Source organism: Pithys albifrons, chromosome 8 (genome assembly GCF_047495875.1).
Source record: "Pithys albifrons albifrons isolate INPA30051 chromosome 8, PitAlb_v1, whole genome shotgun sequence".
In the NCBI taxonomy this organism is placed as follows: Eukaryota; Metazoa; Chordata; class Aves; order Passeriformes; family Thamnophilidae; genus Pithys; species Pithys albifrons.
This window is the reverse complement of record NC_092465.1, coordinates 16879593-16903717: the sequence shown is the minus strand read 5'-3', so window position 1 is coordinate 16903717 and position 24125 is coordinate 16879593. Positions and strand designations below refer to the sequence as shown.

The window sequence follows — 24125 nt, the reverse complement described above, 5'->3', positions numbered from 1 at the left end:
GTGACCAACATCATGCCAACAGGGCAGGAATTGCTGTGAACCTCTGCCCATAATTAGCATATGTAATTGCAGACACACTCTGATTAGCAGGACCTCAGAGTTGGGTGTGCCTGGCTGTTTGACAGCACTCACACTGCTCCTGCCTCAGACTGTTCACCTCCTTGCTCAGTGATGGCTTCGGCCCTGGGCCATGAGACTGGGAGAGCCAAGCTGACCTGGCATGGCACACCATGAGGCACAGCAGGGTTCTGGGAGGAGGCTGTGGACAGGGGACAGGCACAGGGGGCACAATACCAATGCAAACGCATCTTTACTGCACAAGCAGACACAGCACCCAATGCCCTGCCTTGCCGGGCAAGAGCTGAGCTGACAGGATATAATTAATACATGCATCAGTCTCAGCTGGATCTGCATAGTGCCCTCAGTCCCGTGCTGCTCAGGAAGGCAGACTGCTCCATGCCTTTCCCAGGCACAGCAGCATCAGACACTGGGCTGGCCCTGCCTACTCTGCAGGGGTCACAGCCCCTAGCATGGCACCCAACTTGCTCCCACATGCACCCCAGCCCTCCTCACTCTATTGCAGTGGAGACATGCACAGGCCCCTGCCCTGCCCTGTGCTGCTCCAGCCACAGGAGCATTGAAGACAGAAGGAGATGCTTCGCTCTGCTGCAGTCCCTCTCCCTCCCTCCTTGGGCGTGAAGAAATTGTGGAGATGGCAGCTTGGGAGTGAATGGCACAGAAGGGTTTGGAGGGCAAAGTGGTGTGGCTGAGCTGCAAACACCCCCTGGCAGCTGGGAGACACAGCAGTGCCCACCCCTGCATGCCCAGATGGAGTATAAGGCCCAGGGGCAGACATCCACAGCCAGTGCCTGTCTCCTGGAACACTCAGCTCCCTCTTGCCCCTCTCCTGCTCCCACGGCCCGGGTGAACTCCCCCATCCCACCCCTGCAGGGGTCCCCCAGGCTAAGCCCTGGCCTGGGAGGAAGAAGAGCCAGGGCGGAAAAGAGCCTGCCGTGGTGGCAGGAACAACAGAGTGCAGGCAGGGACATGGGTGTCATCACAGCCGTTGCTTTTCTGCCCTCTGGGTGCAGGTGCAGGTGGTGGAGAGACCAGATGGGATGGGGATGTGCAGGTGCCACTGACCCCAGGGATAATTGCCTGGTGAGATATACCTGTGAAGTCGAGCGCAGCACCTTGCCACGGCCGCTGACATCACTGACAGCCCCTTTGAGCCCTGTGACACTGGAGGGACCATGACGATCCAGGAACAGCTAGAGTACAGCTGGATACAGGGTGGGGACATGGGCACATCTCCTGCCCCTGGAGCTGCCTGCCAGCCCTCTGCGTTCACTGTCACAGATGTGTCTCACCATGGCCAGACCACAGCACCTACAGCACTTGTGCACCCGGATACCTATGGCACCTTCTGCCCAGCCCACCCTGGGAGTGGGGGACATGGCCCCTGATTGTGCCTGTGACTGGGGAGTGGGGGTTGGGGCCACTGCCTGATTGCAGCTGTCCAGGTGAGCATGTCCAGCTCAATCAGAGCTGCACGATCCTCCTGCTCCATGGGCACTGGGAATTAAATTGCTAATGAGCTGCTGGCTGGAGGGCTGGCATTTAGCAATTAATCAGGGACTCTGCTCTGACAGAACTGTGCTTTGTCTCCCTTCCTGCCCTGTACATCCCAGAGCTAGCAGTTGGCAGTGACCAGTGGCTCCTCCAGCCCCTGCTCCCTGCCTGCCCAGCCACTGTGGGCAGGGGACAGCCCGGCTCAGCTCTCCAACACAGAGAGGGTTCCCCAACCGCTGTGCCACTGGGACACAAGCCCACAGGCCTTTCCAGCCTGTGGTTTTCTTGCCTCTCCCACTCCTCCTGTGCTTGCCTTCCCCACGCTACAATCAGGAGGGACCATTTTGTTTTGCTGGAATTAAAACCTGTTGAGCACAGCTGAGCTCAGCCAGCACTCAAAAGCTGCTCAGGTGCAGAGCATGCTCAGGTTTGTGTCTGGCAGCCCAATGACCTGGAGGGCCTCTGCTGAGGGGCTATGCGAGGGTGGAGGGGGAGGACCAGCTATGCAGCTGGGGAGAAGGTAGGCCCATTCAGAAGACCTGAGTCCCAGTGGGTTGGGGTGGAGGTCGAGCCCCACTCCAAGCCTGGCAGCATGATGCCATGTGCCACCCTCACCTCCTGTCTGCTGCTGGCACAATGGTGGGGCAGTGAGTATGGGATTGGCAGAGCCCTGCCTGTGACCGCTGCCTGGTACAGTACACTGGGGCACAGGGGAAGGTTTTGTTGTGTGAGCAGGGGACAGCAACCCACAGAACCATGTGGGGAGCTGCAGGGAAACTGCTCAACCGTGAGCCTGACTACTCCTTGCTGGGTAGTACTGGCTGGAAAGGATGTCCTCCTTGGTCCTGCCAGTCAGGATGTGGCAAAGGTGTTGGCACCCTCATGCCCTTGCACCCTCACTGGGCAGCCTGTGCAGTGAGCGTGCCCTGGGGACCAAGCTTGCTTCCTTCTCTCTGGTTGCACATTGGAGCAGTGCCTGAGGGAAAAGACCAGAGACCGGCAACGAGTAGGTTAGAGATGCATGTTTTCCCCTATTGCACAATTAATCATGGGAAGTTTTTCCTCCTTTCTTGCATGAAACTGAATTTGGCAGGGCGTTCTGACCACAGGGACTGGCTGCTTGCTCTCCAGTAAAAACCCAGTCACATCTGGCTAAAAAATAACCTCAGAGGACTCCTGTGTGCACAGGTGGAGAGAGGCAATGCTGGGCCAGGCAGGCAAATCCATCTAGGCTTGGTCTACTGCCCCTCATGTGGCAAGAACTTTTGGCTCCTGGTGTTTGTCCTCCGTCCCCAGCCCCCAGCATACAAATTGCCATGCTAAGCTGCCCGTGTCTTCATCCCTACCTGCAGGCCCTGTTATTCCAGTCATGACATTTAAATGCCTACGCAGAGGCATCCACCCTGTGGCAGCATCCCCTATCTGGGCTCTCATCCCACCCTGTCTGCCTCCCTCTGCCCATTCCATCCCCCAGCCTGGCTAGAGTCTCAGCCCACACTTTCCCAGAGTAAGCTAGGCTCAAGCATCTCCAACAGTGTTCCAGTTATTTGTTATTGGAAAAAGGAGGAAATACGTTTTTTGACAATTATTGTTTTTTCCACCTGACTGGCTGCAAACTTGTTAATTTTTTTCTTTAATGTGTGAACAGTGTCGACGGCAGCTGCATGTCAAATGACTCGACGCCCTATCTGCAGGTCCCTGGCTGGCTTTCAGCACTCACACCGAAAACATTGCCTTCTATAAATAAAGGCCTATATCTCATCAATGGCAGAACAGCAGAGCTTTATATAGTCATCTTATATAAAACCGTCTCTCTTTATGGGCTTCAAACCATTTGCGTCACTTAGTGCAGCTCCGTAAACCTCCTTCTCTAGCTGCTCCCTCGTGGACGGAGACCTAGCACAGCTGCTCCGTGCCAGGGTCCCCACTCTGCCTGGGGCTGCCCCCCAGCAACCCTGCAGGGCCAGGTAGCAACTGTGTCCTTGTCCCCCTACCCCACCACTTTGGCATGCGACTCCATCCAGCCCGCCCAGCCTTGGCACCAAGTGCTGGCATGCCAGCCAGCACTGCCAGGCACCCCAGCGCCTGGGGATGGCTGGCCAAGGGCCAGCATCACTCACGCTGTCTTTGTCACCTTGTCCCTGACACCAATCCTGGGGAAACACTGACATGGATGCTGGGAAGTGCTGCTCTGTCCTCTGTCACTCAGAAATCAGGGACACAAGGGTGATTGGCGACATGGTGCCAGGCTGTGAGGACAGGCCAGCTCCCAGCAGCTATGGCTCTGACATGCTGAACACATGAAGCCAGCCAGTGGCTTTCCAAGCCACTGCCCAATGAGTGCCTGGTGTGGGGGATTCTGGGGGCTGCCCCCACAGACACAGGACTCAGGTCCCAGCCCCAGCCCACACACAGGCTCCTGCAGTCCCCAGGGCACTTGGCTCCATATGGCAGAGCCTTCCCTCCGGCTCGCCGCAGGCACCCGCCTGCATGCAGTGATGGGTCGCAGGGTGGGGCCAAGGACTCCTGCTGGGGCTGCAGAAATGCCTGCCTGCATGGAGGCAGCTCACATCCCGACTAGAACCGCAGGAGCCGTGGGGGGAGGCAAAGCTGCAGAGACAGTGGGGACAAGCCTTTGTTTACCTCTGTGTAATCCCAACTGACTACCTCAGGTGGCTGGAGCCAGAGGGACACAAGGATTCAACAGCACCGCAGCACTGGAACCCACGGTGCTGCCTATGGGACTCCTGCCACGGTTGACACTGGACAAAGGACAGGGTCACAACAATGCCCTTCTAGCCACTGGGCCACTTGGCATGTAACCATGCTGCTGGCACAGGGCACCTGCACCCCAGCCAGCCCTGCTCCGTGCCCAGACAGCCATGCTGCACCCCATGAACTCCCCTGTCCCCAGCCAGTCACCCTGCACCCTGTCAGCCCCACAGCCTCATGTCCCCACCGCCCCATGAACTCACAGCCCTGTGGCCTCAGGAACCAGCAAGCATCAGTTCCCAAGGCCAAGTCCCCATGGGTGTCTCACTCCCATCCCTCCAGCAGCCACCCAAGGTGCCCTGCCTGCTCTGCAGCCAGCAGTGCTGGAGAGGCACTACCCGCAGTCATTCCATGGGTGCCCTGGCCCCAGGAGATACCAGTGTCCCCATCTGCTCAGCCTGGCACGTGGGACCAGCCTCATGGCACGTCCCACATCCCTGGGGAGCCACACCAGGCACGGGCATCCTGGCCGCTGGCTCCCCCCGTATCGGAGACAGGCTTATTAAGTGTGTGATATTAAATTACCCAGATAAGAGCATAAGAGCTTTTAAAGTCAATTCATTAAATATAATTATGAAGAGAGCTTTTTTATGCTCACAGTGATCCGATCTCAATCAGGGAGATGGTGGGAAAGCCGCTGGCTCCTTCAGCATCTCTGCTCCCCCGCTGCATCGCCTCCACACCTCCCTGTGCCCCCGCCTCATCCCCCTCCTGCAGGTAGCTGGCACCCATGGCCAAGGCCCTTGACCAACACCCCACTGCCTTGACACCCTCTCCCCAGTGTCACTGCTGGTGTTGATGTCACCTCACTTGGACAGAGGAGGCATGGGGCTCTGCTCAGAATAGGGATGGGAGAGGGGAGGTTATGGGGGCAATATGTTTGGGTCAGTGGGGTTGGGGAGGGGGGGGTAGCAGGATATGGAGATGCTTGAAGGCAAGAGCCAGGGGGCTTGGAGCTGAGCATAGGCACTTCCCAGACAATTCTCCTCATGATCTGACCCTCTCCCTGTCCCCTACAGAGCAGCCTCCTCACGGACAAAATGGTGCATCTCCATTCCCCATGCAGGAGGCGTACAACTAATACATGTCAGCCAGGCAGAATTTTACAGGTGGACCCCTCATGTGCAGCCCAGGTGGTCCCACACCAGCCTTTTACACCGGGACACCTCTTCAACTCCATGCATCCCTAGCCCCACCCTAGAGTGCAGCTGCACATGGGGCTCAGCCCAGCTTTCATGGGGAAATCCATGAGGCAATTGCAGTCCCAAAGACACTTCATGACCCCCACAGCAATAACATCTGCAACCATTAGAAAGACAGCCAGATTACCAAGACACCTGCTATTCCCTTGTCACTGTGCCCCACTGTGATGAGGGGCTTTGTACTGACACCCTTAGGTGCAGCCCACTCCTTGCTGTCCCACCACAGTAACCCAAGTACCCATTATCCCCATATCCACATATATGCTTCTGCAGTCTGGGCACTGTGGGTCAAGAGTAGCAGCCTGGCTTGCAGGGAGAAAGGTGGGCTCTGGGCTGGGGTCCCTGCACAAGGCTTCAGCAGGGACTAGTGGGAGCAGATACCCGCTGCTGGGAGCTGCTGGACTGACATTTATTTTTAGACGTGAATTGTATAAATTAGCATTTCTCAGCGGATTAAGCAGCAGGAATTGTGTAAAATTAAATGGCAACGGATTGCATTAAAGTCCCCCATTTTCTGGCACAAACAGTGCCTCGAGCTGTGCCTGGGCGGCTCATGTGTAACAGCTCTGGAGCTGCTATCACCACTGCTCTGGACTGGAGCACAGTCAACCTGCAACGTGTCTGTACCAGCCAAGACACATGCCTGGAAATGCACAAAGCTAGGCTGTGAGGATGTAGGACTCCATCGAGGCTGTGAGTCCCTGGGTAGGTGGCTCAGGCACTGGATTGGGACTCTAGGAGGTGGATGTAGTGAGTGGAATGCAGTGACCCAGACGGGCACAGCTCACTCAGTCAATCAGCTCACAGGCATGGGATCAGTGAGGGATGCTCCAGGCTCTACAGGGCACTGACACCACCAGTCCCAGGCCAGCTAGTTGCTGCCATGCCTGGCAGGACACCCACCACAGCCACAGCCTTGCCACCCTCCAGTGGGAATGATTCTGTGTGGGGACCCATACAGCACTGCCTGGTCCTAGACCCCCTCTATGCCCCAGCCAGGGCAGGTACCCGCAGTACCTGGAGCCCAGTGAGCATCTAGGGGGCCCCCAGCAAGCCCTCCATGCCCTGGGGCTCTCTCAGCCCCACACAGGAGGACAGGGGAAATGGGATGGTTGAATGCCAGGGGCTGAGCAGGCATCAGGTACAGCAGGGCAGGTGAAGAACAACCAGTGCAGCTCATTTACCCAGTGTAAAAATAGACTGAAAATGTGACAGTTATTAAGTACAATTTTGTTGGAAAGGTCAGAAAGGGACCCTGCATCAGGAATGGCAGGAGACCCTTGTGTGGAGGAGGCAGAGACAACAGCCTGTTGCCTCCTGGCCACCCCCATCCAGCCAGGATCTCTTGGGTGCATATAGGGTGCAGTTGAGGATATTGCCCCTTCTCAGCATAGGGGTTTCCCCCTCTGGGATCTGCATGAGTTGCTGGGGAGACCCCTCACACTTCCCACTCCTGGGCAGGCAGGAGGCCTTGCCTGGAGAGCTGGGTCCTGTGCCAGCTCTGAGAGGCACTGCCAGCTCTCAGCAACCTCCCTGCTCTCCCCCAGCCTCCAGCCCTGGCACAACTGCCTTCGGCAGCCACATATTACAAACAAAAGGCTTTTGACAGTGAATGAGGTTTTCAGAAAGGCACTGGGCTCCTGCCCGGCCATGAGTGAAGCCTCCCGCCAACAGCCACTGCAAGTGAACAGGTGGGATGCTGCTGCCAGCTCAGAGGGCCCCTCAAATCCCCTCTTCCCACAGCCTCCAAATTCCTGTATACCCCATCTGTCTGTCCCCTCATCCCCAAAGCACTACCGGGAGGGCTCCCCCTTCCGACAGTGCTCTCTGATATGGCCAGAGTTGGCCTCACATTGTGGCTGTACCACAGTGCCAGGTATGGGGACAAGGGTGGGTGCAAGCCACTCATAGCAGCTCAGTCCCAGGGCCATGGAGACACTTCCCAACCTCCCACTTAATGGCATGTAAAGAGTGCCATTGATGCTGATGCCTCAGCACCGCAGCCATACTCGCCCAGCCAGGAGTGCTCTGCACCTGGTGCCCTCATGGCATTGGGGGCCTGTGGAGCAAGGTGTGGCTCAATGGGGTCAGAAGAGGCTTTGCCAGGGCTCCAGCACAGCTTTCCAGCAGCTGATGCAGAGGGCACATTTGTCAGCAGGGCTGCAGGGAGCCTCGCTGCAGCTCAGGGCTGTCCCTGCCGCGGGGGAGATTTACAGCCCAGCCGGGCTTTATTACATGGAAGATGCTTACGCTGGGGATTTTTTTTCCCCCAATAGTTTCTTAATTTGCTATCCCATAAAGAATGTGGATTTGTGACGTTGAATAGGGGAAGATCATTTTACCACTCACGGCTCTTACTTAAAGGATCCGCACAATTTATTTATTGTATGAACACAGGCTGCAAGGGGCAGTGTGAGGGGACACGCTCCAGCCTCAGCACTGCTCCTGCACTTGGACAGGCATACAGTCGACAGCAGCCCCACAGCTTGGCCATTCTCATTCTGTAAAACTTCCAGCCTCTGGATGAAGTCCACCTCATACCCAGAAGGATGGAAATACTCCAGCACTCCTGCAAGTGTGGCTGCAGGGAAAGCTCCTTCCCTTCTCTGGTATCACTGGGAGGGAAACCCCTGCTATAGAGGCTGCTTCTGTGGGCTGGGTGTCCTGGGACTCCAGGTCATTTGCCTTACTGGGATATGCTGCCGTTGGGGAGCTCTCCATCACTGCTGGGACATGCTGTGACTCATGCACCCACCCACAGCAGCAGCGGTACAAGAGCTTTCTGAACATGAAGGCTCACATAGGGAGCCAGAAATGGGACTAACAAAGCTTGGAGCTCCCCACCATATGACTGGCTGCACTGGGGCCACAGCTGGGAGGCACAGGAGGGCCCAAGCCCACACATCACAGCTGGGACTCACCCTGCTTGCCAAGCAGCCTCTGCTGTGTTTCAGTCATTCCCAGGAGGCACAAAGGACTGATTTGGCTTGGAGAATGGGAGTAGGAGGCTCCAGCTGCAAATAGTGGGATGCCTCGACAGGTCCCACTGCTGCCTGGCAAGGTTTTGGGACATGTTATGTGGAAGCGAGAACTCATTATTTTCATCCATTCCCTTCCCACACCCATGCTCTGCAGACTCTCTTGTCCCAGGTTCACCCCTTTGCTCTGAGCAAGTGAGAGGTGACAGGAATGCCACTTTCTGCTGTCAGTCCCTGATGTCTCAAAGGCCATGCTGCAGGACAGGAGTTGGAAGCATGAGGAGCACTATACTCTCCTTCTTTGGGCCATGAACCCACGAGTCAGCTGGCAGTAACCATTCTCACGCCTGAAACCTGCTCCAGTGCAGGGTGCAGGCACACCAGAGCCCGGCTGCCCAGGCATCCCCAGGGCATACCCATAAGCAGATGAGGTAGGTAGGCCAGCTAGTCCTGCACAGCCACCCGTCAAGAAACCAGGTCCCTGTGACTGTCCTGGTAGTCACCTTCTACTGCCATGCAGTACAGTGGCAGCCACACACTGTGTCCTCCCTGCAGAAAGCTCATACCTAGCCCTATCCACCTGAGCTCTGCCCTGCCAGGCTCACAGTGTGGCTCACCACATGCTAAATCTCATTGCCATGCCGTGCTGCTGCCCGGCACAAGGCTGGTTTTGTTTGCCTCCCCTGCACACTAAAGCTGTGCAGGATCTGGACCTACCCAAAAGCTGGAGCCAGCATGGACAAGCCATGTGCAGGACTGTCCAGCACCAGAGCTTCCCACCTCAAACCCTGCTGAACTACACTTCTCCCTGGCAAACTCAAGCAGCTGCCATAGAGCAGGCACAGAGCCCCGCAAATCCCCAGGGGGAGTGGGCTGCTCCTCCACTGTCTCCTACTCCTTTCCACTTCACTGCTGTGCCCCATGCCACCCCCACACAGGGCAGCACCCTCAAACGTCTCTTTCCAAGGGACAGCATCACCCTGCACATTGAGCAGGCATTGAACCGATGGGCACAGAGTGAAACAGAACATGCTGATTCAGCCATTTGCAGCCCCACAGAGCCTCCTCTCTCCCCGAGCATACCGCACACCCCGTGGCATCACATCCCACTTCCCGGCAAGAAGCAGAGATCGTCTGGCAGCACTGCTCCTGGGAACGCAAAAGCCAGCCGGGCAGTAGCCCCTGGCAGGCCGTAGGAGAGAAGCGGCTCATTTCCAGAGTCATTACGGTCTGAAAAGGGTCCCATCAGGTATTCTGCCCGTTCAGCACATTTATTTTCCCAAACCACAGCGGGGATTTCTGATTCCAGGCTCAATATTAGCGAGAGCTGCACTTGGCGGCAGTTGGCCGGGGGCTAGCTGCCTGGGAAGACTGGGCGCTGCTGGGAGGAGGCCCTGCTGCCAGATCTGGGCAGCGAGTGGGCAGCCCCGGGCAGCCCCCTGCTCGCCCAGCTGTAGCCGTGCCTCCAGAGCAGAGCCGCTCGGCATGTGCATGTGTGCACACGTGCGTGTGCAATGCTGGCAACCTCCACATTCACACACATCCCAGTGTGTGTTCCAAATGCAGGAAGGTTCTCCTATGTGCAAAGGGGAGTCTGCCTGCCACCCCCACCCCAGCCACTCTCACTGTGCAAAGGATCCTGCGTCAGGGCACTTCAACCCGGGGGAAGCTCAGGTTGGAGCAGGACTCTATCCCACAGCTTTTCCCCTGCCCATGTACACCTACCCTGGGGACCACTCAGCCCCGCTGCGCCCCCACTGCAGCTCCTGCCTGTGAGCCCCTCCGGCACAGACCTGCCGACAGCCCAGTCTTGCGGCACAGAGCCCTGCCGAAAGCTCCCACGGAGGATCCTCTCCCTTTCTCCATATGAAACTTGGAGGGAAACTCAAACAGAGAGAGATGCAAACTTCAGCAGCTGGAGTGAGCCGGGGAGCCCTATTCCGGTGAGAACGGACAGGTGGGTGCCCCCGTGCCAGCAGGGGCCCCCAGGGAAGCTGAGCCAGGTGTGAACTCACCACAGTGAAATCACGGGATGAGCAGTTCTCACCGCTGAAGTTGCAGCTCTTGAGCATGTCGTCAAGCTGGTGGCCCGTGCGGTTGACAATGTCAGCCATGTCGGGGTCTGGGTAGAGCAGGTCCGTGGCCTTGTGGCCATCCCGGTCCTTGGGGGGAAGCCCGGTCATGTTGGCCAAGTGGAAGATATCAGCATCGGTGAGTGCTGAGTGGCGGTAGCGGTTGATGTTGCAGATGGTGATGGCGGGGAAGACCATCTCGCGGATGGTCTCCTCGTCCAGGGCCATGACATGGGGGTGCTCCAGGTAGAGCAGAGCTGACTTGGCTGCCTGGTAGAGGAAGAAGGCTAGCGAGGCCAAGAAGGCAAATGCCCAGAGGGTCTGGCGCACACCCAGCTGTCCTGACCGGCAGATGTGTCCCAAGCCATGCAGCGTGCTGGTGCTGGCAAAGGTGGCCAGGTCCCGGGAATGGGGCCGGGCAGGATCCTCGATCAGGCTCTCCTTGTCCCCTTCTTCTTTTTCCTTCTGCTTCTCATCCTCCTCGGCAAATTTGATTTTACACACGATCTCAATCGGCATCTGCCCCCCGCAGCTGGTGTGCCCAGCCAGCGAGCTGCCACCCAGCAGAGGCACTGGCCGTGTGCCCAGCCAGGTGCTGGGAGGGGGTTCGGGTCCCCCCCAAGCCCCAGCACGGCACCGGGAAGGCCGAGCCGTCTCGGAAGGGAAGCGCAGCCCGTCTCAGCAGCTCCGAGCCGCCGCTTCCCTCTTGTCTCACTAGTCGATCGTCTCCTTGTGCCTTCGCTTATCAGCACAAATACAGCTGTCAAAAACCCCTCTCCTCTCCCTCGCTCTGTCTCTCTGCCTCTCTCCTTCGCTCCTTTCTGGTTAAGACCCCAGCAGATACAGGCAGCATTTAGGCATCATGTGCTAATAAAATCCAGGGAATACTTAATAATTCAAGACATGTCAACATTATTTCATCGTCAAATAAAGAGCGAGCGTCAGAGAAAAGAGGCAGTGTGAAGGGCCCGGCGCCTCCGGGGCAGGGAGCCACACTGTCCCCGCTCCCCAATCCCGGCCCCAAAGTGCTGCCGGAGCCACTTGTTTGAATGGCTCGGGAGCTGCGGGAGTCGTGCCGTGCCGTGCCGCGCCGCGCCGTGCGATGCCGAGCCGTTCGTGCCGCGCCGCGCCGTGCGATGCCGAGCCGAGCCGTGCCGAGGCGGGAGGGGCACGAAGCCTGCCCCCCGCTGCCGTCGCCGCTGTCGCCTCGCTCTCTGCCTGGCCCCGCCGTGCCCCGCCGGCCCCTGCGCCCCGGGGCAGAGCGCGGCGCGGCTCGGCGGGGGCGGGCAGCCTGCGGGCAGCTCGCCCGGCGGCCCCCTCCTGCTCGCCCGCCTGCGGACTCCTCCTGCCTCGGCGGCTCCCTGGCCGTTAACCGCCTCCCTGCCGCGGCCCGCCGCGACCCACGGCGGCGGCCAGCGTCGAGCCACGGCCGTCCCACCACCGGCCCCGGCTGTCCCGGCGGGACCCGGCCGGCGAGCCTCCACCTAAGCGGGGCTGACCACGGAGCGCCGGGGTGCACCTCCCTGCGCCACTACACCGTCCCCGCCGTGCTCCTCGGTGCCCCGGAGCCAGAAGGGTGACAGCGTCTCCACCCGCCCCTCCGTATTCACTGCCCCCATCTCCACTGCACTCGCTGTGTGTCCGAGATGGCTTCCCCCCGTGTCATTTCTGCTCCCTCACCCCGCTCCCGCTGCTCCTCATTGCCCCACGGCAACGCACAAGAAGTGGGGAGCACCACAGGCAGTGACCGGCTCTGATAGGGAGACCCGGGGCAGCCCTCAGCCTCTCTTCTGCCCTCCTCAGCCCTTGCTCCTCCTGGGGTCTGCTCCCTCCACGGCACGCCCCCGTCCCAGCCCCCGACGCAGCACAGCCCTGCAAGCAGCGAGAAAAGGAGGGTGTCCTTCTGCACAGTGTTGCCCGCAGCAGTGGGGCTCTACCTACGTGGCTCAGTGATGGGGTAATGGGTTCATCTTGAGGCACCAACCACATGGTACCTGCGTCTGACTGCTCCCCATGTACAACACCTCTGCCAGCAAGTCTTAATTTCTCTCACTTTCCTGCCTCAGTTTCCCCAGCTGGTGATGGAGGGTTTGCTCAGCAAAAAAGGCTGAACTAATCTACAAGTCAAGTAGCCCTCTGTGGCACTGCCTTGTGGCACAGTGTGAAGGGGGAACACCAGCTTCCTGTCCCCAGAACAAACCCAGCACTGGGCACCTCCCCCAGCAGACATGGCTCTGCTGAGAAGGTGCGTGCCTGGCGGAGAAGCTGGGGTCTCTAGAGGACAAGTGACGAGACAGCCGCCCATGAGCGCGACAAGAGGCCTCGCCTCTCCTCAGGGACTGCACCGCAGGTCAGTGTGACCTTCACTGTGCTGCCAATGCCAACGGCAAAGCTTTCCCCAGTCGTCCGGCAAGCACACACACATCTTCAATCTTCCCATCGATCTGTGCATGGCACACATGTTCCTACCTCTGTGCGGGTCAATATAGCATGATAGGCTGCCTCCGGCAGGGAGCACGCACAGCCCCATCCACCTGCTTCTCCCTGCCCAAGAGATGCAGCACACACTTACCAGCCTTGCACCCCCAGCATGGAGAGGCACGGTGGGAGCAGGCTGAGCAGCCAAGCACTGCCACCACCATGGGTAGCCCAGACACATAGCCAGCAGCTATGTGTGTAGGGATGCTTGGCCCTGTGGGGATGCTTGGCCCAGCAAAGTCCTAATCCTGTCACAAGGAGTTTCTGTGGTGCCATGCACTTGCCAACACTAGGTCTTTGGTCTGCAGAGCTTGGGGTGCAGTCCCTGCCTGCCGATCTCAGTTGCTGTGGTGCTAGGGGACATGAGGGAATGGAGGGTCTGCCAGGCAGGTCACCCTCTAAGCTCAGACCCTGAAGTACAGGGCAAACTGAGCTGTGTCAGTGTGGGACCAGATGGAGACCAGTGTCCTCGTGTGCTGGACAGCCATGACATGGCACTGTCTTTTGGCTCCCTGCAGGGCTCTGGTCCCCATATCACAGGGACCAGAGATCTCTGCTTTCTCTGGGCATCCTCAGTTCCATTATTATTAACTGCCACCTGGACTGGGAACATCTCTCAGCACAATTCTCACAACATGATCCCCTCCTGTGTCACCAAAAAGATAAGTCTTCTCCTCTCCTGGCTCTCTTCCCTTACTGTACCCTGCTCCTACCCGTCCACGAGCAAGGGCAGATGGGTTCTGGGGGCTCATCTGCTTGCAGGATGACCCAAGGCTAAAGTGCAGCCAGACTGGGTGGGATCAAGTTGTGCCCAAGTGAGTGACAAGCCCCATCCCCAGCTACAGGCCTTCTATGAGCCAGGGAGCAGGGATTGCTATGGCTTTGAAGCCAGGGAGCACCAGAAGAAAGGGCATGCTGGGAGAGACACTGGGATAGAGAGGCATGGGATGGGGAAGCAGCATGGCTTGGGAAGGGAGGCAGTAGGGTTCAGGGACTGCTTTCTCCTCAGACCAGACAAGCCAGAGAACACAACACCAGCTGAGAGTGTCTGGTGCTGCCCTTTGCCAACATGTCTGCAAGTCCCCAGTGTTCTCTGCTGGAGCCTCTCACCTGTGGCTGAGTGCCTGCACCTGGAGCTCATGAGGCCACAAGGAAGGACTCTGTGGAGTGCAGTGGGACTCATCTGCCCTTTCACCTGGACATAGGCAGCTACAGAGTGTGTTTACCCCCTTATGCTTCCTCATCTAGCCCTTGGGTTTGAGGCTAACAGCCCAATGCCCTGGGCTCCAGAATGCTGACTTCACCAGACACAATGCAGGTAAACCAAGAGGATTGGAGAGCCAGCCAAGGGCTCACCAGCAGATTGGGAAAGTGGAATCTCCTCTGCTCACCGCTGTGCCCCCCAGCCAGGGTAATGCTGATCATCAGGGACTTGGCGCAGGGCCCATGTGCTATGCTCAAATGATGGGGGAAGGCTTCGGGTGCTGGGGAAGACAGGACTGGAATTTGAAATGATGTTGACAAATCAGAGAAATGGCCTGAAAACAATCAGATATAATTCAAAAGGACAAGCACCAAGAGCCAGGCTGGGGTGGGAAGCAAATCTGCCCAGGAAGCAGAGGGCAAGCAGCTGGAGGGCAGGACTGCCAAAGAGGCAGGAGGGCAGGGCAAAGCCCAGCTCCACAGTGGGCAGCAGCATTTAACAACAACCCCCAGACAATCCCAGGTGGATAAGGCATGCAGAGGGTCAGAACCCTCAGGCAGGACATGTTATGCAGGTGCTGTTATCTTTGTGAGCAGGAGCTGCATTTCCAGATGCCCAGCAGTGTGGCAGCTACCTGGAAAAGAAGCTTGGAGCTAGGAAAAACCAGGAGAAACTTCATTCCTTTGGGATATGGGATCTACTAGTTTAATACAGGATATCTGGCTGCCCTGTAACTGCACTGAGCTCAGTGAAAAGGACAAGGTTGCTTATGGCTGTGTGAGAAGAAGAATCATTCACAAGGCATCTGAAGTGCTTGCTGGCAGTGGGGCCTTAGTGGGATGCCTCTGTCTGGTACAGGACACACATCAAGAAAAATCCAAACAAATTGTGTAAAGAGTAGAGAGGTTGGCAATAACAAAGTGCAGCAAAGGAGATAGGCTGAAGGTACTGGGGGCTTGGGTGAGAGCAGAGAATGTTAAGAGGCTGCATGCATAAAAAAAATAACAGAGCAGTGATGGAAGGGGTTTTCTAGAGCATCAGGGTCTTGACACATCATAGAAGACAGCAGGAGACAGGTGGAGTCTCCGTGGGAAGAAGCTGGCCCCACAGTCTGGAGGGACGCTTGGTGGGCCTGACTCTGCCTGACCCTTCAGCACCCTCAGGATGACTCATCCCCTCCAAAACACAGGCACTGTGCATTTCTATTCTTAGCCCAGTCTGGATAAGGGTTTGGTTTTGATTCCCGTTTCTTGCCACCCAGACAATGAATTGACTTTTTTCTGTACCAGCACCCAAACTCCCACTGCGCTCTGACTCTGGTGCTGTGCTGCTGCCATGAGCTCACTCTCCCAGCGACCCTGAGACACTGCAGCTCTTCAGTACAGACATAGGGAATCAGCCCAGGGGACCAAAATGTGCCATGGCCAGGAAGGTGGGGGACACAGCTGACGGGGCAGTTCTAGACCTGGATGGGCAGTGGGCAGCTGCCCAAGAGGAGACCCCCAAGAGGGAGCTGTAATCTGATACTCAGCTAGTCCAAGATGGCCAGGACACAGATTCACCTTGCAGAGTGCTTTTGCCATCACCCCAAGCCCTTGAGCTGGCTGCCACATCTTCCTCACCAGCTCCTCACACTGCAGAACTGGTGCTGGATGCGGCCCCACACCCAGAGGGAACTGGATCTGGGGCAATCATTAATTTTGATCTAATTGAAAGAAACGTGACTGCAGAGCCCAGCTGGCCACAGCACTTAGCTCTGCCTCATGCAAGTTGTATCCACTGAGATACAACTTTTTTTTTCCTTGCAAACACATTGGCTTAACAAGAACAGCCTCCTTCCATGGACCCCCTAGCATGCTGCTGGCGTCTGCCCTTCAGGTCAGGCTCTGCGGCAAGGATGGCAAGTGGCTCGGCTGTGGGGAGATGTGGGATGACAAGATGTCCACTCCAATTACAGGAGAGCAGGGCTGGCAATGGTGTGATGAGCATGCCAGGCATCACTGCCTGCCATGGAGCTGGCTAGGGGGTGGGGCACAGGAGCAGTAATGCTGCCTGTACCCCACTTGCTGAAACCTCCAGACACAACAGGTCTTCTTTCACTCATTGTGGGAGTGGTGAGGCTGGGGAATAATGGGAGGGAGCTGTATACATCAGGGTAGGAGGGAATCTGTTACTTGGAGCACTGTTACCAGCTGCATGCTGCTGGGATGGGGAAGATGGCAGCTCCAGTGCTGCAGACCAGCTGGAGGTCCTGGCCCCCAGTTTAGCCCACTGTGGCAGATGGCAAGTCTGCCAGGGCCAGCAGATGCATGGGTGATGCAGCACCCAATTAATGCACTGACCCCATTTATGTAAACTAGCCCCATTAAACACAATACCTTATTAAATGCTTTACCACAATTAAGTGCAATACCTTAATTAATGCAACACCCCAATTAAAGACAACACTCCCATTAAATTTATTCCTTCATTAAGCACAAAACCTCAATTACAAAGTCTCTTTTGTAAGCTGTGTGCAAGAGCTTGCATGAGGTGTCCTGGACACCTTTTGCTGTTGCCACAAAAACAACACTGAGTTTATGGGGCCTTTGGGGTCCTGCCTCCAGGAATTTAAAGAGTGGGTTTCAATAGGATCTGGGTGTAGGAGCATCTACTTGATGGCTGAGAGGACAATGACTGCATCAGAACTGGGTTAAATACCATGGACGCTCAATGGAATAATGGGTCCAACCCCTTCCTGGTTCATGAGCATAAAGGGTCTGTGCCAGGCACAGGCTGATTCCATGGTATTTAATCCAGATGAGGAACTGAGACCTTCCTGTTTGCCCTCCTGACTTCCTCTCCCAAGAAATGCTCAGCCCTGCCTCTGTGCCCAGGGAAAGCCATCAGACAATGGATGCTGTGGACTGCCCACCCATGTACAGCACCCTCTGCCTCTGGTCTGCATCTTAGACACCCCACATGCCATGGTCCTGCATTGACCTGGCTCTGGCAGGCCAAAAGCCAGAGGAGCAGGAGAGACCATGTTCTGCTCTCACCCTGTCAGTACAAACCATACATAACCTGAGCCAGGCACTTAATCACACTGCACAAACATTGCACTGAGAGAAAACACATCTAAAAGCCTTTCAGATCCATGAAGAGGAGAAAAACAGAGTCCCTTCACCAGCAGGATGGCCAACTATTTCATCACAGAGGGTGTTTTGTATTCCCAGAAGGGTGCTCAGCCCAGCACCTACTTTCTGACTCCAGGTCTGGCAGTGCTTGCTGGCCCATGACCAGCAGGAGGTCAAACTCAGCTCATGTTGCACTCCAGTTCTGAGCAGGAGGAGTGGAGGAAATGGCCTCGCTGCTCTCAGAGCATCTCCCATGGCTGGAAAGGCCATTGCAGATGTGACCAGAGTGTGGCTGCTTGACAAGCAGAAACCCTTGCTCTGTGCATGAGCAATGGCATGTGCACAGTCCTTCTTGCCCTTCTCACTGTTAGGAAGGGGAAAGCACCCTGGGAGCCACCAGTGCAGTGTGCAGGGACACTTGTTTGGTTTTATAGCCTTTTATTGCTGCAGCTGGTTGATCCTTCCTTCTTCCTGCCATCTTGAGGAGCACAGTAGGCAGGTGGGCACATGACTGCACTGTGCTGAACAGCTCATCAGCAGGACACCCTCCTGGGATGCTACTGGACTTGCACCGCTAGAAAAAGCACCAGTATGGCAGGGAAACTGGGCTCAGCACAGACCCCAGTGCTGTCCCTGCACAGACCCTCTGCCCATAGCTTGAGACCCTCTATCTCCACCACTTGTCACCTGCCTGGTGGTTTATAAAATTTTAAAGCTAATGGCATAATAAACTCCAACAATGATATTGCAGCTGCACTGGGGCACCCTGGGATTAATACTTTACAGGAGCTGCAGCAGTTAGACAGGAGGGCAGTACTGGGGCTGGGAAATGATCCAGCCACTGCAGCAGGAGATGGTCAAGCTTCCCCCAGTCCTACTGTGAGCAGAGCAGCCCCTTGATTTGCTCCCTCCCAAGCAACCACTGAGAAAAGGTGACTGGCAGCCCATCTTGGCCACAGTCCTTCCTGATCATAAGGCATGCCAGGAGACTTTCAGGGAAAAGGATTTGTGGGGAGCATGAGCTCCACAGGCAGCCTACCATTAGTTTCTCATTTATGGGCAGGGGAGGCTCAGATGGATGAGCTGGGCTGAGGCTGGAGGACCACACTCTTTCCAGCTGTGGGCAGACCCCACAGCACTGAGCTCCTGGCTTGGGTAAGCCCCAAGCTGCCATGTGCAGCCCCTAAACACCAGCTGGGCCCCTGTCCTGCCTCGACAGCGCCAGCCCTGGCACCCAGTCATCAGGGCTGGCATGCCAGCAGTGCACTGCAGGCATGGGTAGGGCTGTTGCTGAACAAAGCTGGCACAGGTGAAAAGGCATCTTATAGCCAAGGGGACATGCCAATAGCTGTGTGACTCCTCCTGGCCCTGGACTGCTCCATCCACAGTGCTTCACCAAGGCAGCTCCTGCTTCCTAGTTGGCTTTACTAAAAACAACAGAGCCATAAACTGCCAGCAGAGCTGCCTCAGCACAGCAATAGGGCTGAGGTTTTAAATGCGCCCAAGTCAGTAGGCTCGGAGTTATGGTTCCCCAGGCAGCCATAGCTCAGCCACATGGTGCCCATGATAGCCCTGTGTGTGCACAGACGTGCGCCGTGGGCAAGGGGCAGAATTAGTGTTCCCATGGGAACCATCACTCCCCATTTCCCAACATCTGTGTGATTAAAACCTCAGCCCTAATGCCATAGCCCCACTGATGTCATGTGCAGTGGGGGTACCCTGCCTGCCCTCCCTGGGCTGCTGGGCAAAGGGGCTGAAAGCCAAGGCTGGGTCTGTCCCTACCGTTTGATGGCTGGTGGAGAGGTAGTGGACAGTGAATGAGAATTTGGAGGTTACCAGGAAGTGGTCCTGGACCAAACACACTATGGGCACGGCACACAGCTGGCCACAGAGCACAGAGCGTCAACCCCGGCATGGGTCACAAGCACTGGTGACACCGTGGGTGCCACTAGGCTGCAGACCACATAGCTAACAGCAAAATTGGTGCACAGAACCAGTGATTTTAGCACCCTGTGTGCTCCAAATCCAGAGCATTCTGCTGGCACCAAGTGTGGAGCACTTTGCAAATGCCAAACACCTCACTGGGCTTCATCCTCAGCACACTGCAAGTAGAGAAAGGATCTGACTGCCAAGCATCCTGGAAGCGTCGACCCCACATGTGAGGTGGGCCATGGCAAACATGACACCATGAGGCACCAAGCACTAGCTCCTTGCAAACTGGCAGCTGATATCGAGTGCTGAGGACACCTTGTGTGCCTTAGGTATTGAAAACTGTGCTGTGGACATGAGATGCATGGCAGAATGTGAGTTCAGAGTGCACTGGAATGAGCCTCAGCAGGCACCGCACAGGCTGGTGGCACTGCTAATGCAAGGGCTGGCACTAGCAGTATACAGAGATCATGCAGCTGCTCCATAGCAGGCTGCCATCCAGCACCAAGCACAGGCTGGATAGTAGGAACACCACTAATGTTGCACAGCAAGCTCTGTAAAATGGCAAAAGCATCAGGAAACTTGTTTTGACCACATCATGGGCTGTGCTTGTAAAGCACACTGCAAGTGAGCATTAGTTGGGCACTGGGGCTGGATGCAGAGCAGACACTCAACACCTGTGGGAGCGAGCGTGAGTGTGTGAGCAGCAGGAGCATGCTGTGGGCAATGCAGGCTGAGCCCAGTGCAAGCACTGCGCACTTACTGGTACCAGCACCAACAGAAGTGCCAACTGTCTGCTATGAACAATCGTCACACCACGGGAATCAAAACACTGGGTACACCACAGAGAGCTGGCTGGTGTGAACATGGGCTATGCTGCAAACGCCAAGTTGAACAAGCTGGGCACACCTTGAATGCAGAGATTGCTGAGTGCTTGGCAAACATGAAACCGCAGCTGACACCAAATACTGAAGGTGCTGCAAACATCAGCAGTGGCAGGGCCCACACCCCGAGCAAACCGCGTCTGCTGAGCACTGCTGACACTGAGTATGAGCCCTGTGTAAATAGCAATGATGCCACAGGTATTAAGTGCTGAGCACTCTACAATTATCAAGCAAACTCTGGGCATCAGACATTGCACACACCACGACTGTAAACACACTGCAGGCACCAATTTGACAAATACACTCTTGATAACAAGCATGTGGCTGGCGCTGAGTTCACCAAAAAGAGCATATGTGAGTATAGGTACACAGTGCCATGGGCTATTGCATCCACCAAATCTGACGCAGGCACTGGAGATGCTGCACACATCAGTCATTGTGTGCATTGCAAATACCCAATATAGCACGCCAACCAAATCCTTCACTGGCTCCTTCCTATATTCTGTGCTATAAATAAGAAATGTGCCAAGGCACCACCCTCCAAATGCATTGCAAACACCAAGTGGATGCAAACATCAGGCAGCTCCCTCCAAACCATTGAGAGCTGGACATGCTGCAGCCAGCTCTCTTCCTGTGCCAGCCTCAAAGTCCATTGAAAAGAGTAGCCCTCCCATGTACCATGGGCTTTGCAAGCACCAGCCTTGGTGGCACCAAGAACTGGCACATCACATGTCACAAACCTATTCCAGGTGTACATTAGCAACCTGGCTTGCAGCCAATGCTGAGCGCTGCCAGCAGGGTGAAGGCAGCCCTACCTGCAGCTGCCAGCCCTGTGGCTTCCCCACATCAGGGTGCGTGGAGTCCCGCCTGTCTCTCAGAGAGCGACAGCCGTGCAGGAGGGCCAGTGGTGCGGCATGTGCCCGTGTGCTCAGGGCCTGTTATTTCATTTTCACTTGTCCCATCCCATTAGCACAGCTGTCTGCCACCAGAGAAGGGAAAATTGATGCTAAACGGGATATCAATTTATCATGGAGTGTGTCACCCGCCGCACGGCTCTGCCAGCCGAGTAGGAGAGACACGCTGCACTAGCCAAGCAGCACCTGTAATTAACAGCTCGTCAGCCTCCTCTTCTCTGCAGCCTGGGCACCAGCTGGCGGGTGCGATACAGGGAATCCCAGCTGCGGTCCACCCTTCACCCAAGGCCGGGACCCCATCAGCACTCCTCGGGGCTGTGTGTGCTCAACTCCCACCCCACTGCCAGGGACAGAGGCAGTCAGCAGGGTGCTCCAGGGATGCCAGCCCATGGGATGCTTGGAGAGAGAGGTTTGTCCTCTGGCCCAGCCCTGCCTCAGTCGTGTTCGCCCCTGCCTTGATCCCTTGCTGGTGAGGTGTCCCACCGGGAGGCAGAGCTGTAGCTCATGAGGTGACGGTGCCCAGTGAGTAACGAGCCGGGAGCCTGGCTCCGGGGCATGAATTACGGCTGCTGCCTGCACTCAGTGAGACATCAATCCCAGCGGGTGGCGAGGATAGAAACGTAGCGTTCACCGTGCCGGGAAGGGCCCGCAATGGGCCATCAATCCTGGGCAGGAGAGTTGGATGCCAAAACAGGCATGGCTGAAGGGCACTCACTGGGGACGCCCCTGCCTACGTCCCCATGTTTAACCACAGTCCTCCTAGGTACCCCCCAGCCTCAGGAGAATGCAGGCTGAGATGCCTAGTCCACGCAGGCTGTTGTGTCCAGCTAAGTGGCCACAGCAGGAGGGACGTGCCAGATGTGGCTTATGCCAGCCCTGGGCATGGCAGTAGCCATTCTGTGGGACCAGGAAGAAAGGAAGGGCCCGCTGGGACAGCCTAGTACAGAGCCAGGAAAGGGGTCCCAATCTGGTGCCAGAAAAGCCTCCAAGGATTTTTGCACAAGCAACCTCTCCATCCCTGTTACTTCAGGATGATCAGGCGTGCCCCCACCTTCCCTCAATGCCCCTGCCATACAGAAGTCCTGGAATCACACAGCCCCTTCTCCATTGTGCCCTGGGCTGGAGCAGGACCAAACCCAGCCACAGACAAGCACTAGCACTCCTGCCCTGCACCCCTTGTGCCTGAGCAGTGTGGCAGTGGCAGTGGCACGGCGGGAGGGAGCAAGCGGGGTGGCCAGATGAGCCGAGACTGTTTGCAGCTTTGATGTTAAACACCTAGAGATGAAATGCACGGCCTGGGGCTCGGTCCCTTGCAGCCAGCCGCTGGCCAGCCTCTGGCTGCAGAGCTGTGCCAGCGCTGGGGCCGATAATTGGATGCATGTTTCTTCCAATGAGTTTGTATCATTTTTATGTAAATTTGACATTTTCCTGATGTTCTGTAATGTGCACAAAGCAAGTGCCGTTTCTGCCGTCGGCAAAGCCTATTTCCTTCCTGTCTGAAGTGCTGTGTTGATTTAAGGGCCTGCTAATATGCGCAGCCACCCCCCCCACCCCACCCCCCACCCGCACACCGTGCACATGCACGTGCTCACATGTGGCTCACCATCTCTGATGTCTCTCCCACAGCCTCATGTGCAGCTCCCAGGCACCAAACCCCATGTCCAACCTAGGACTAGGGCCATCCTGCACTGGGACAGCATGGAGTTGGGCTTCCCAGGACAGCAAAGCACCTTTTTTGTCCATCGCATGTGCCACCAAATCCCCACTAGGACCACTGGATGCTGCTTGGTTGTTTGGCTCATCCTGATGGAGATGAAGAGGTCCCTCCAAGTCTGGCATGCAGCCCCTCTGGGCTCTTTCATGTCCTAGAAGAAGGTGTAAGGACATCAGAGCCCAGAGGGAGAGGAAAGGAGATGGCAACTAAGGGGCACCTTTCTGGCAGCACAGGGAGGTGCTGCCAGTTAACCAATTTCAGGAGACTGTGCAGAGAGAGCTTTGAACATTGCTGCTTGGGAGCTGCTAGAGGGGCTAGAGTGGGTCTGCCCAGGAGCAGCTGGAGCACTCTCAGATGGGTCTTTGCATGTCCTGGTCACAGGCCGCCTGCCCAAGGGCAGCAACCATGGCACTGGGAGACCCTTTTTTGGGGTGAGGGCACCCCCACTCCCATATTCCCTGGCTTCTCATGCCGCACAATTTTCTCGGGCTCTGTAAGTGGCACAGGCGAGCGGGCTTCAAAGGCAGCGCTGCTATTTAAAGCCCTTATTGTTCGCGTCCTTGACACCGACAGCTACATCCTGCTGTTGTTCGATGTGAGCGCATCCTGGCCCGGCCAGCCAGAGGAAGGCAGCTAATGAAGAGCAAGTGCAAAGACGCCTCTTCTTTGTCCTGTTCACAAAGCAGCCTCCCAAACAGTCCCCCTCCGCCCATTACTGGCCTGCTATTTATAGCTCCCCTTCCCCAGGGCACGCCGGGAGTTTCCTCCAGACAGTGATGCCCTGGGATCCCTTCATTGAGCAACTACTGTCTGACCCCGAGAGCTGTTCACAAATATGTTCCATCCTTGCAAGCTCCCCTTCCAGGGACAGCCACAAGGACAGCTGGGTCAGCCAGGGCCAGGGAGAGAGCGAGCTTCCCATGGGGTCAGCTCCCTACTCAGTCCTGGCAGCCAGAGACCCTTGGGGAGCTTCTCCATCTGGGCAGCATAGCTGCCTCTCTCCTCTTCCTTCCTGTAGGCGAGCACACATCTGCTGCCACTGTTTCCCTGGACAGAACAGAGACCTGAGTGCCCCATTTGAACCCTTCATGCCCAGGGCAGCCTGCCTCCTGGCCCTCTGATCACAGTGGGCATCTGCTGCACCCCCATGCCAGGTGCTGCTCTATCCAGTGAGAGGCTCTGACAGGAAATTAAAGATTAATGTTCCCTGCGGCACCTGTGCCAGTAGCACCCACAGTGTCAAGGACGTGCCCAGCGTGGCAACTGGGAGGAGGGCTGGGTGCCCGGGGC

At 56.7% G+C, this 24125-nt stretch overlaps 1 protein-coding gene across 4 annotated transcripts in view; it reads right to left on the bottom strand.

Moving 5' to 3' along the window:
- The window catches only part of ASIC4 (acid sensing ion channel subunit family member 4), a 63468-nt gene that overhangs the window by 17259 nt on the left and 22084 nt on the right, over positions 1-24125 (bottom strand). For 3 of the 4 annotated variants that reach the window (XM_071562656.1, XM_071562657.1, XM_071562658.1), the window contains exon 1: positions 10540-11893. The exons of the other annotated variant lie outside the window; for it this stretch is intronic. In XM_071562656.1, the coding sequence (XP_071418757.1) occupies positions 10540-11115 (576 nt within the window). In that variant the 5' untranslated portion in view covers positions 11116-11893. Of the gene's footprint in view, positions 1-10539; positions 11894-24125 lie in introns of those variants that run through there. 4 annotated transcript variants of the gene reach the window in all.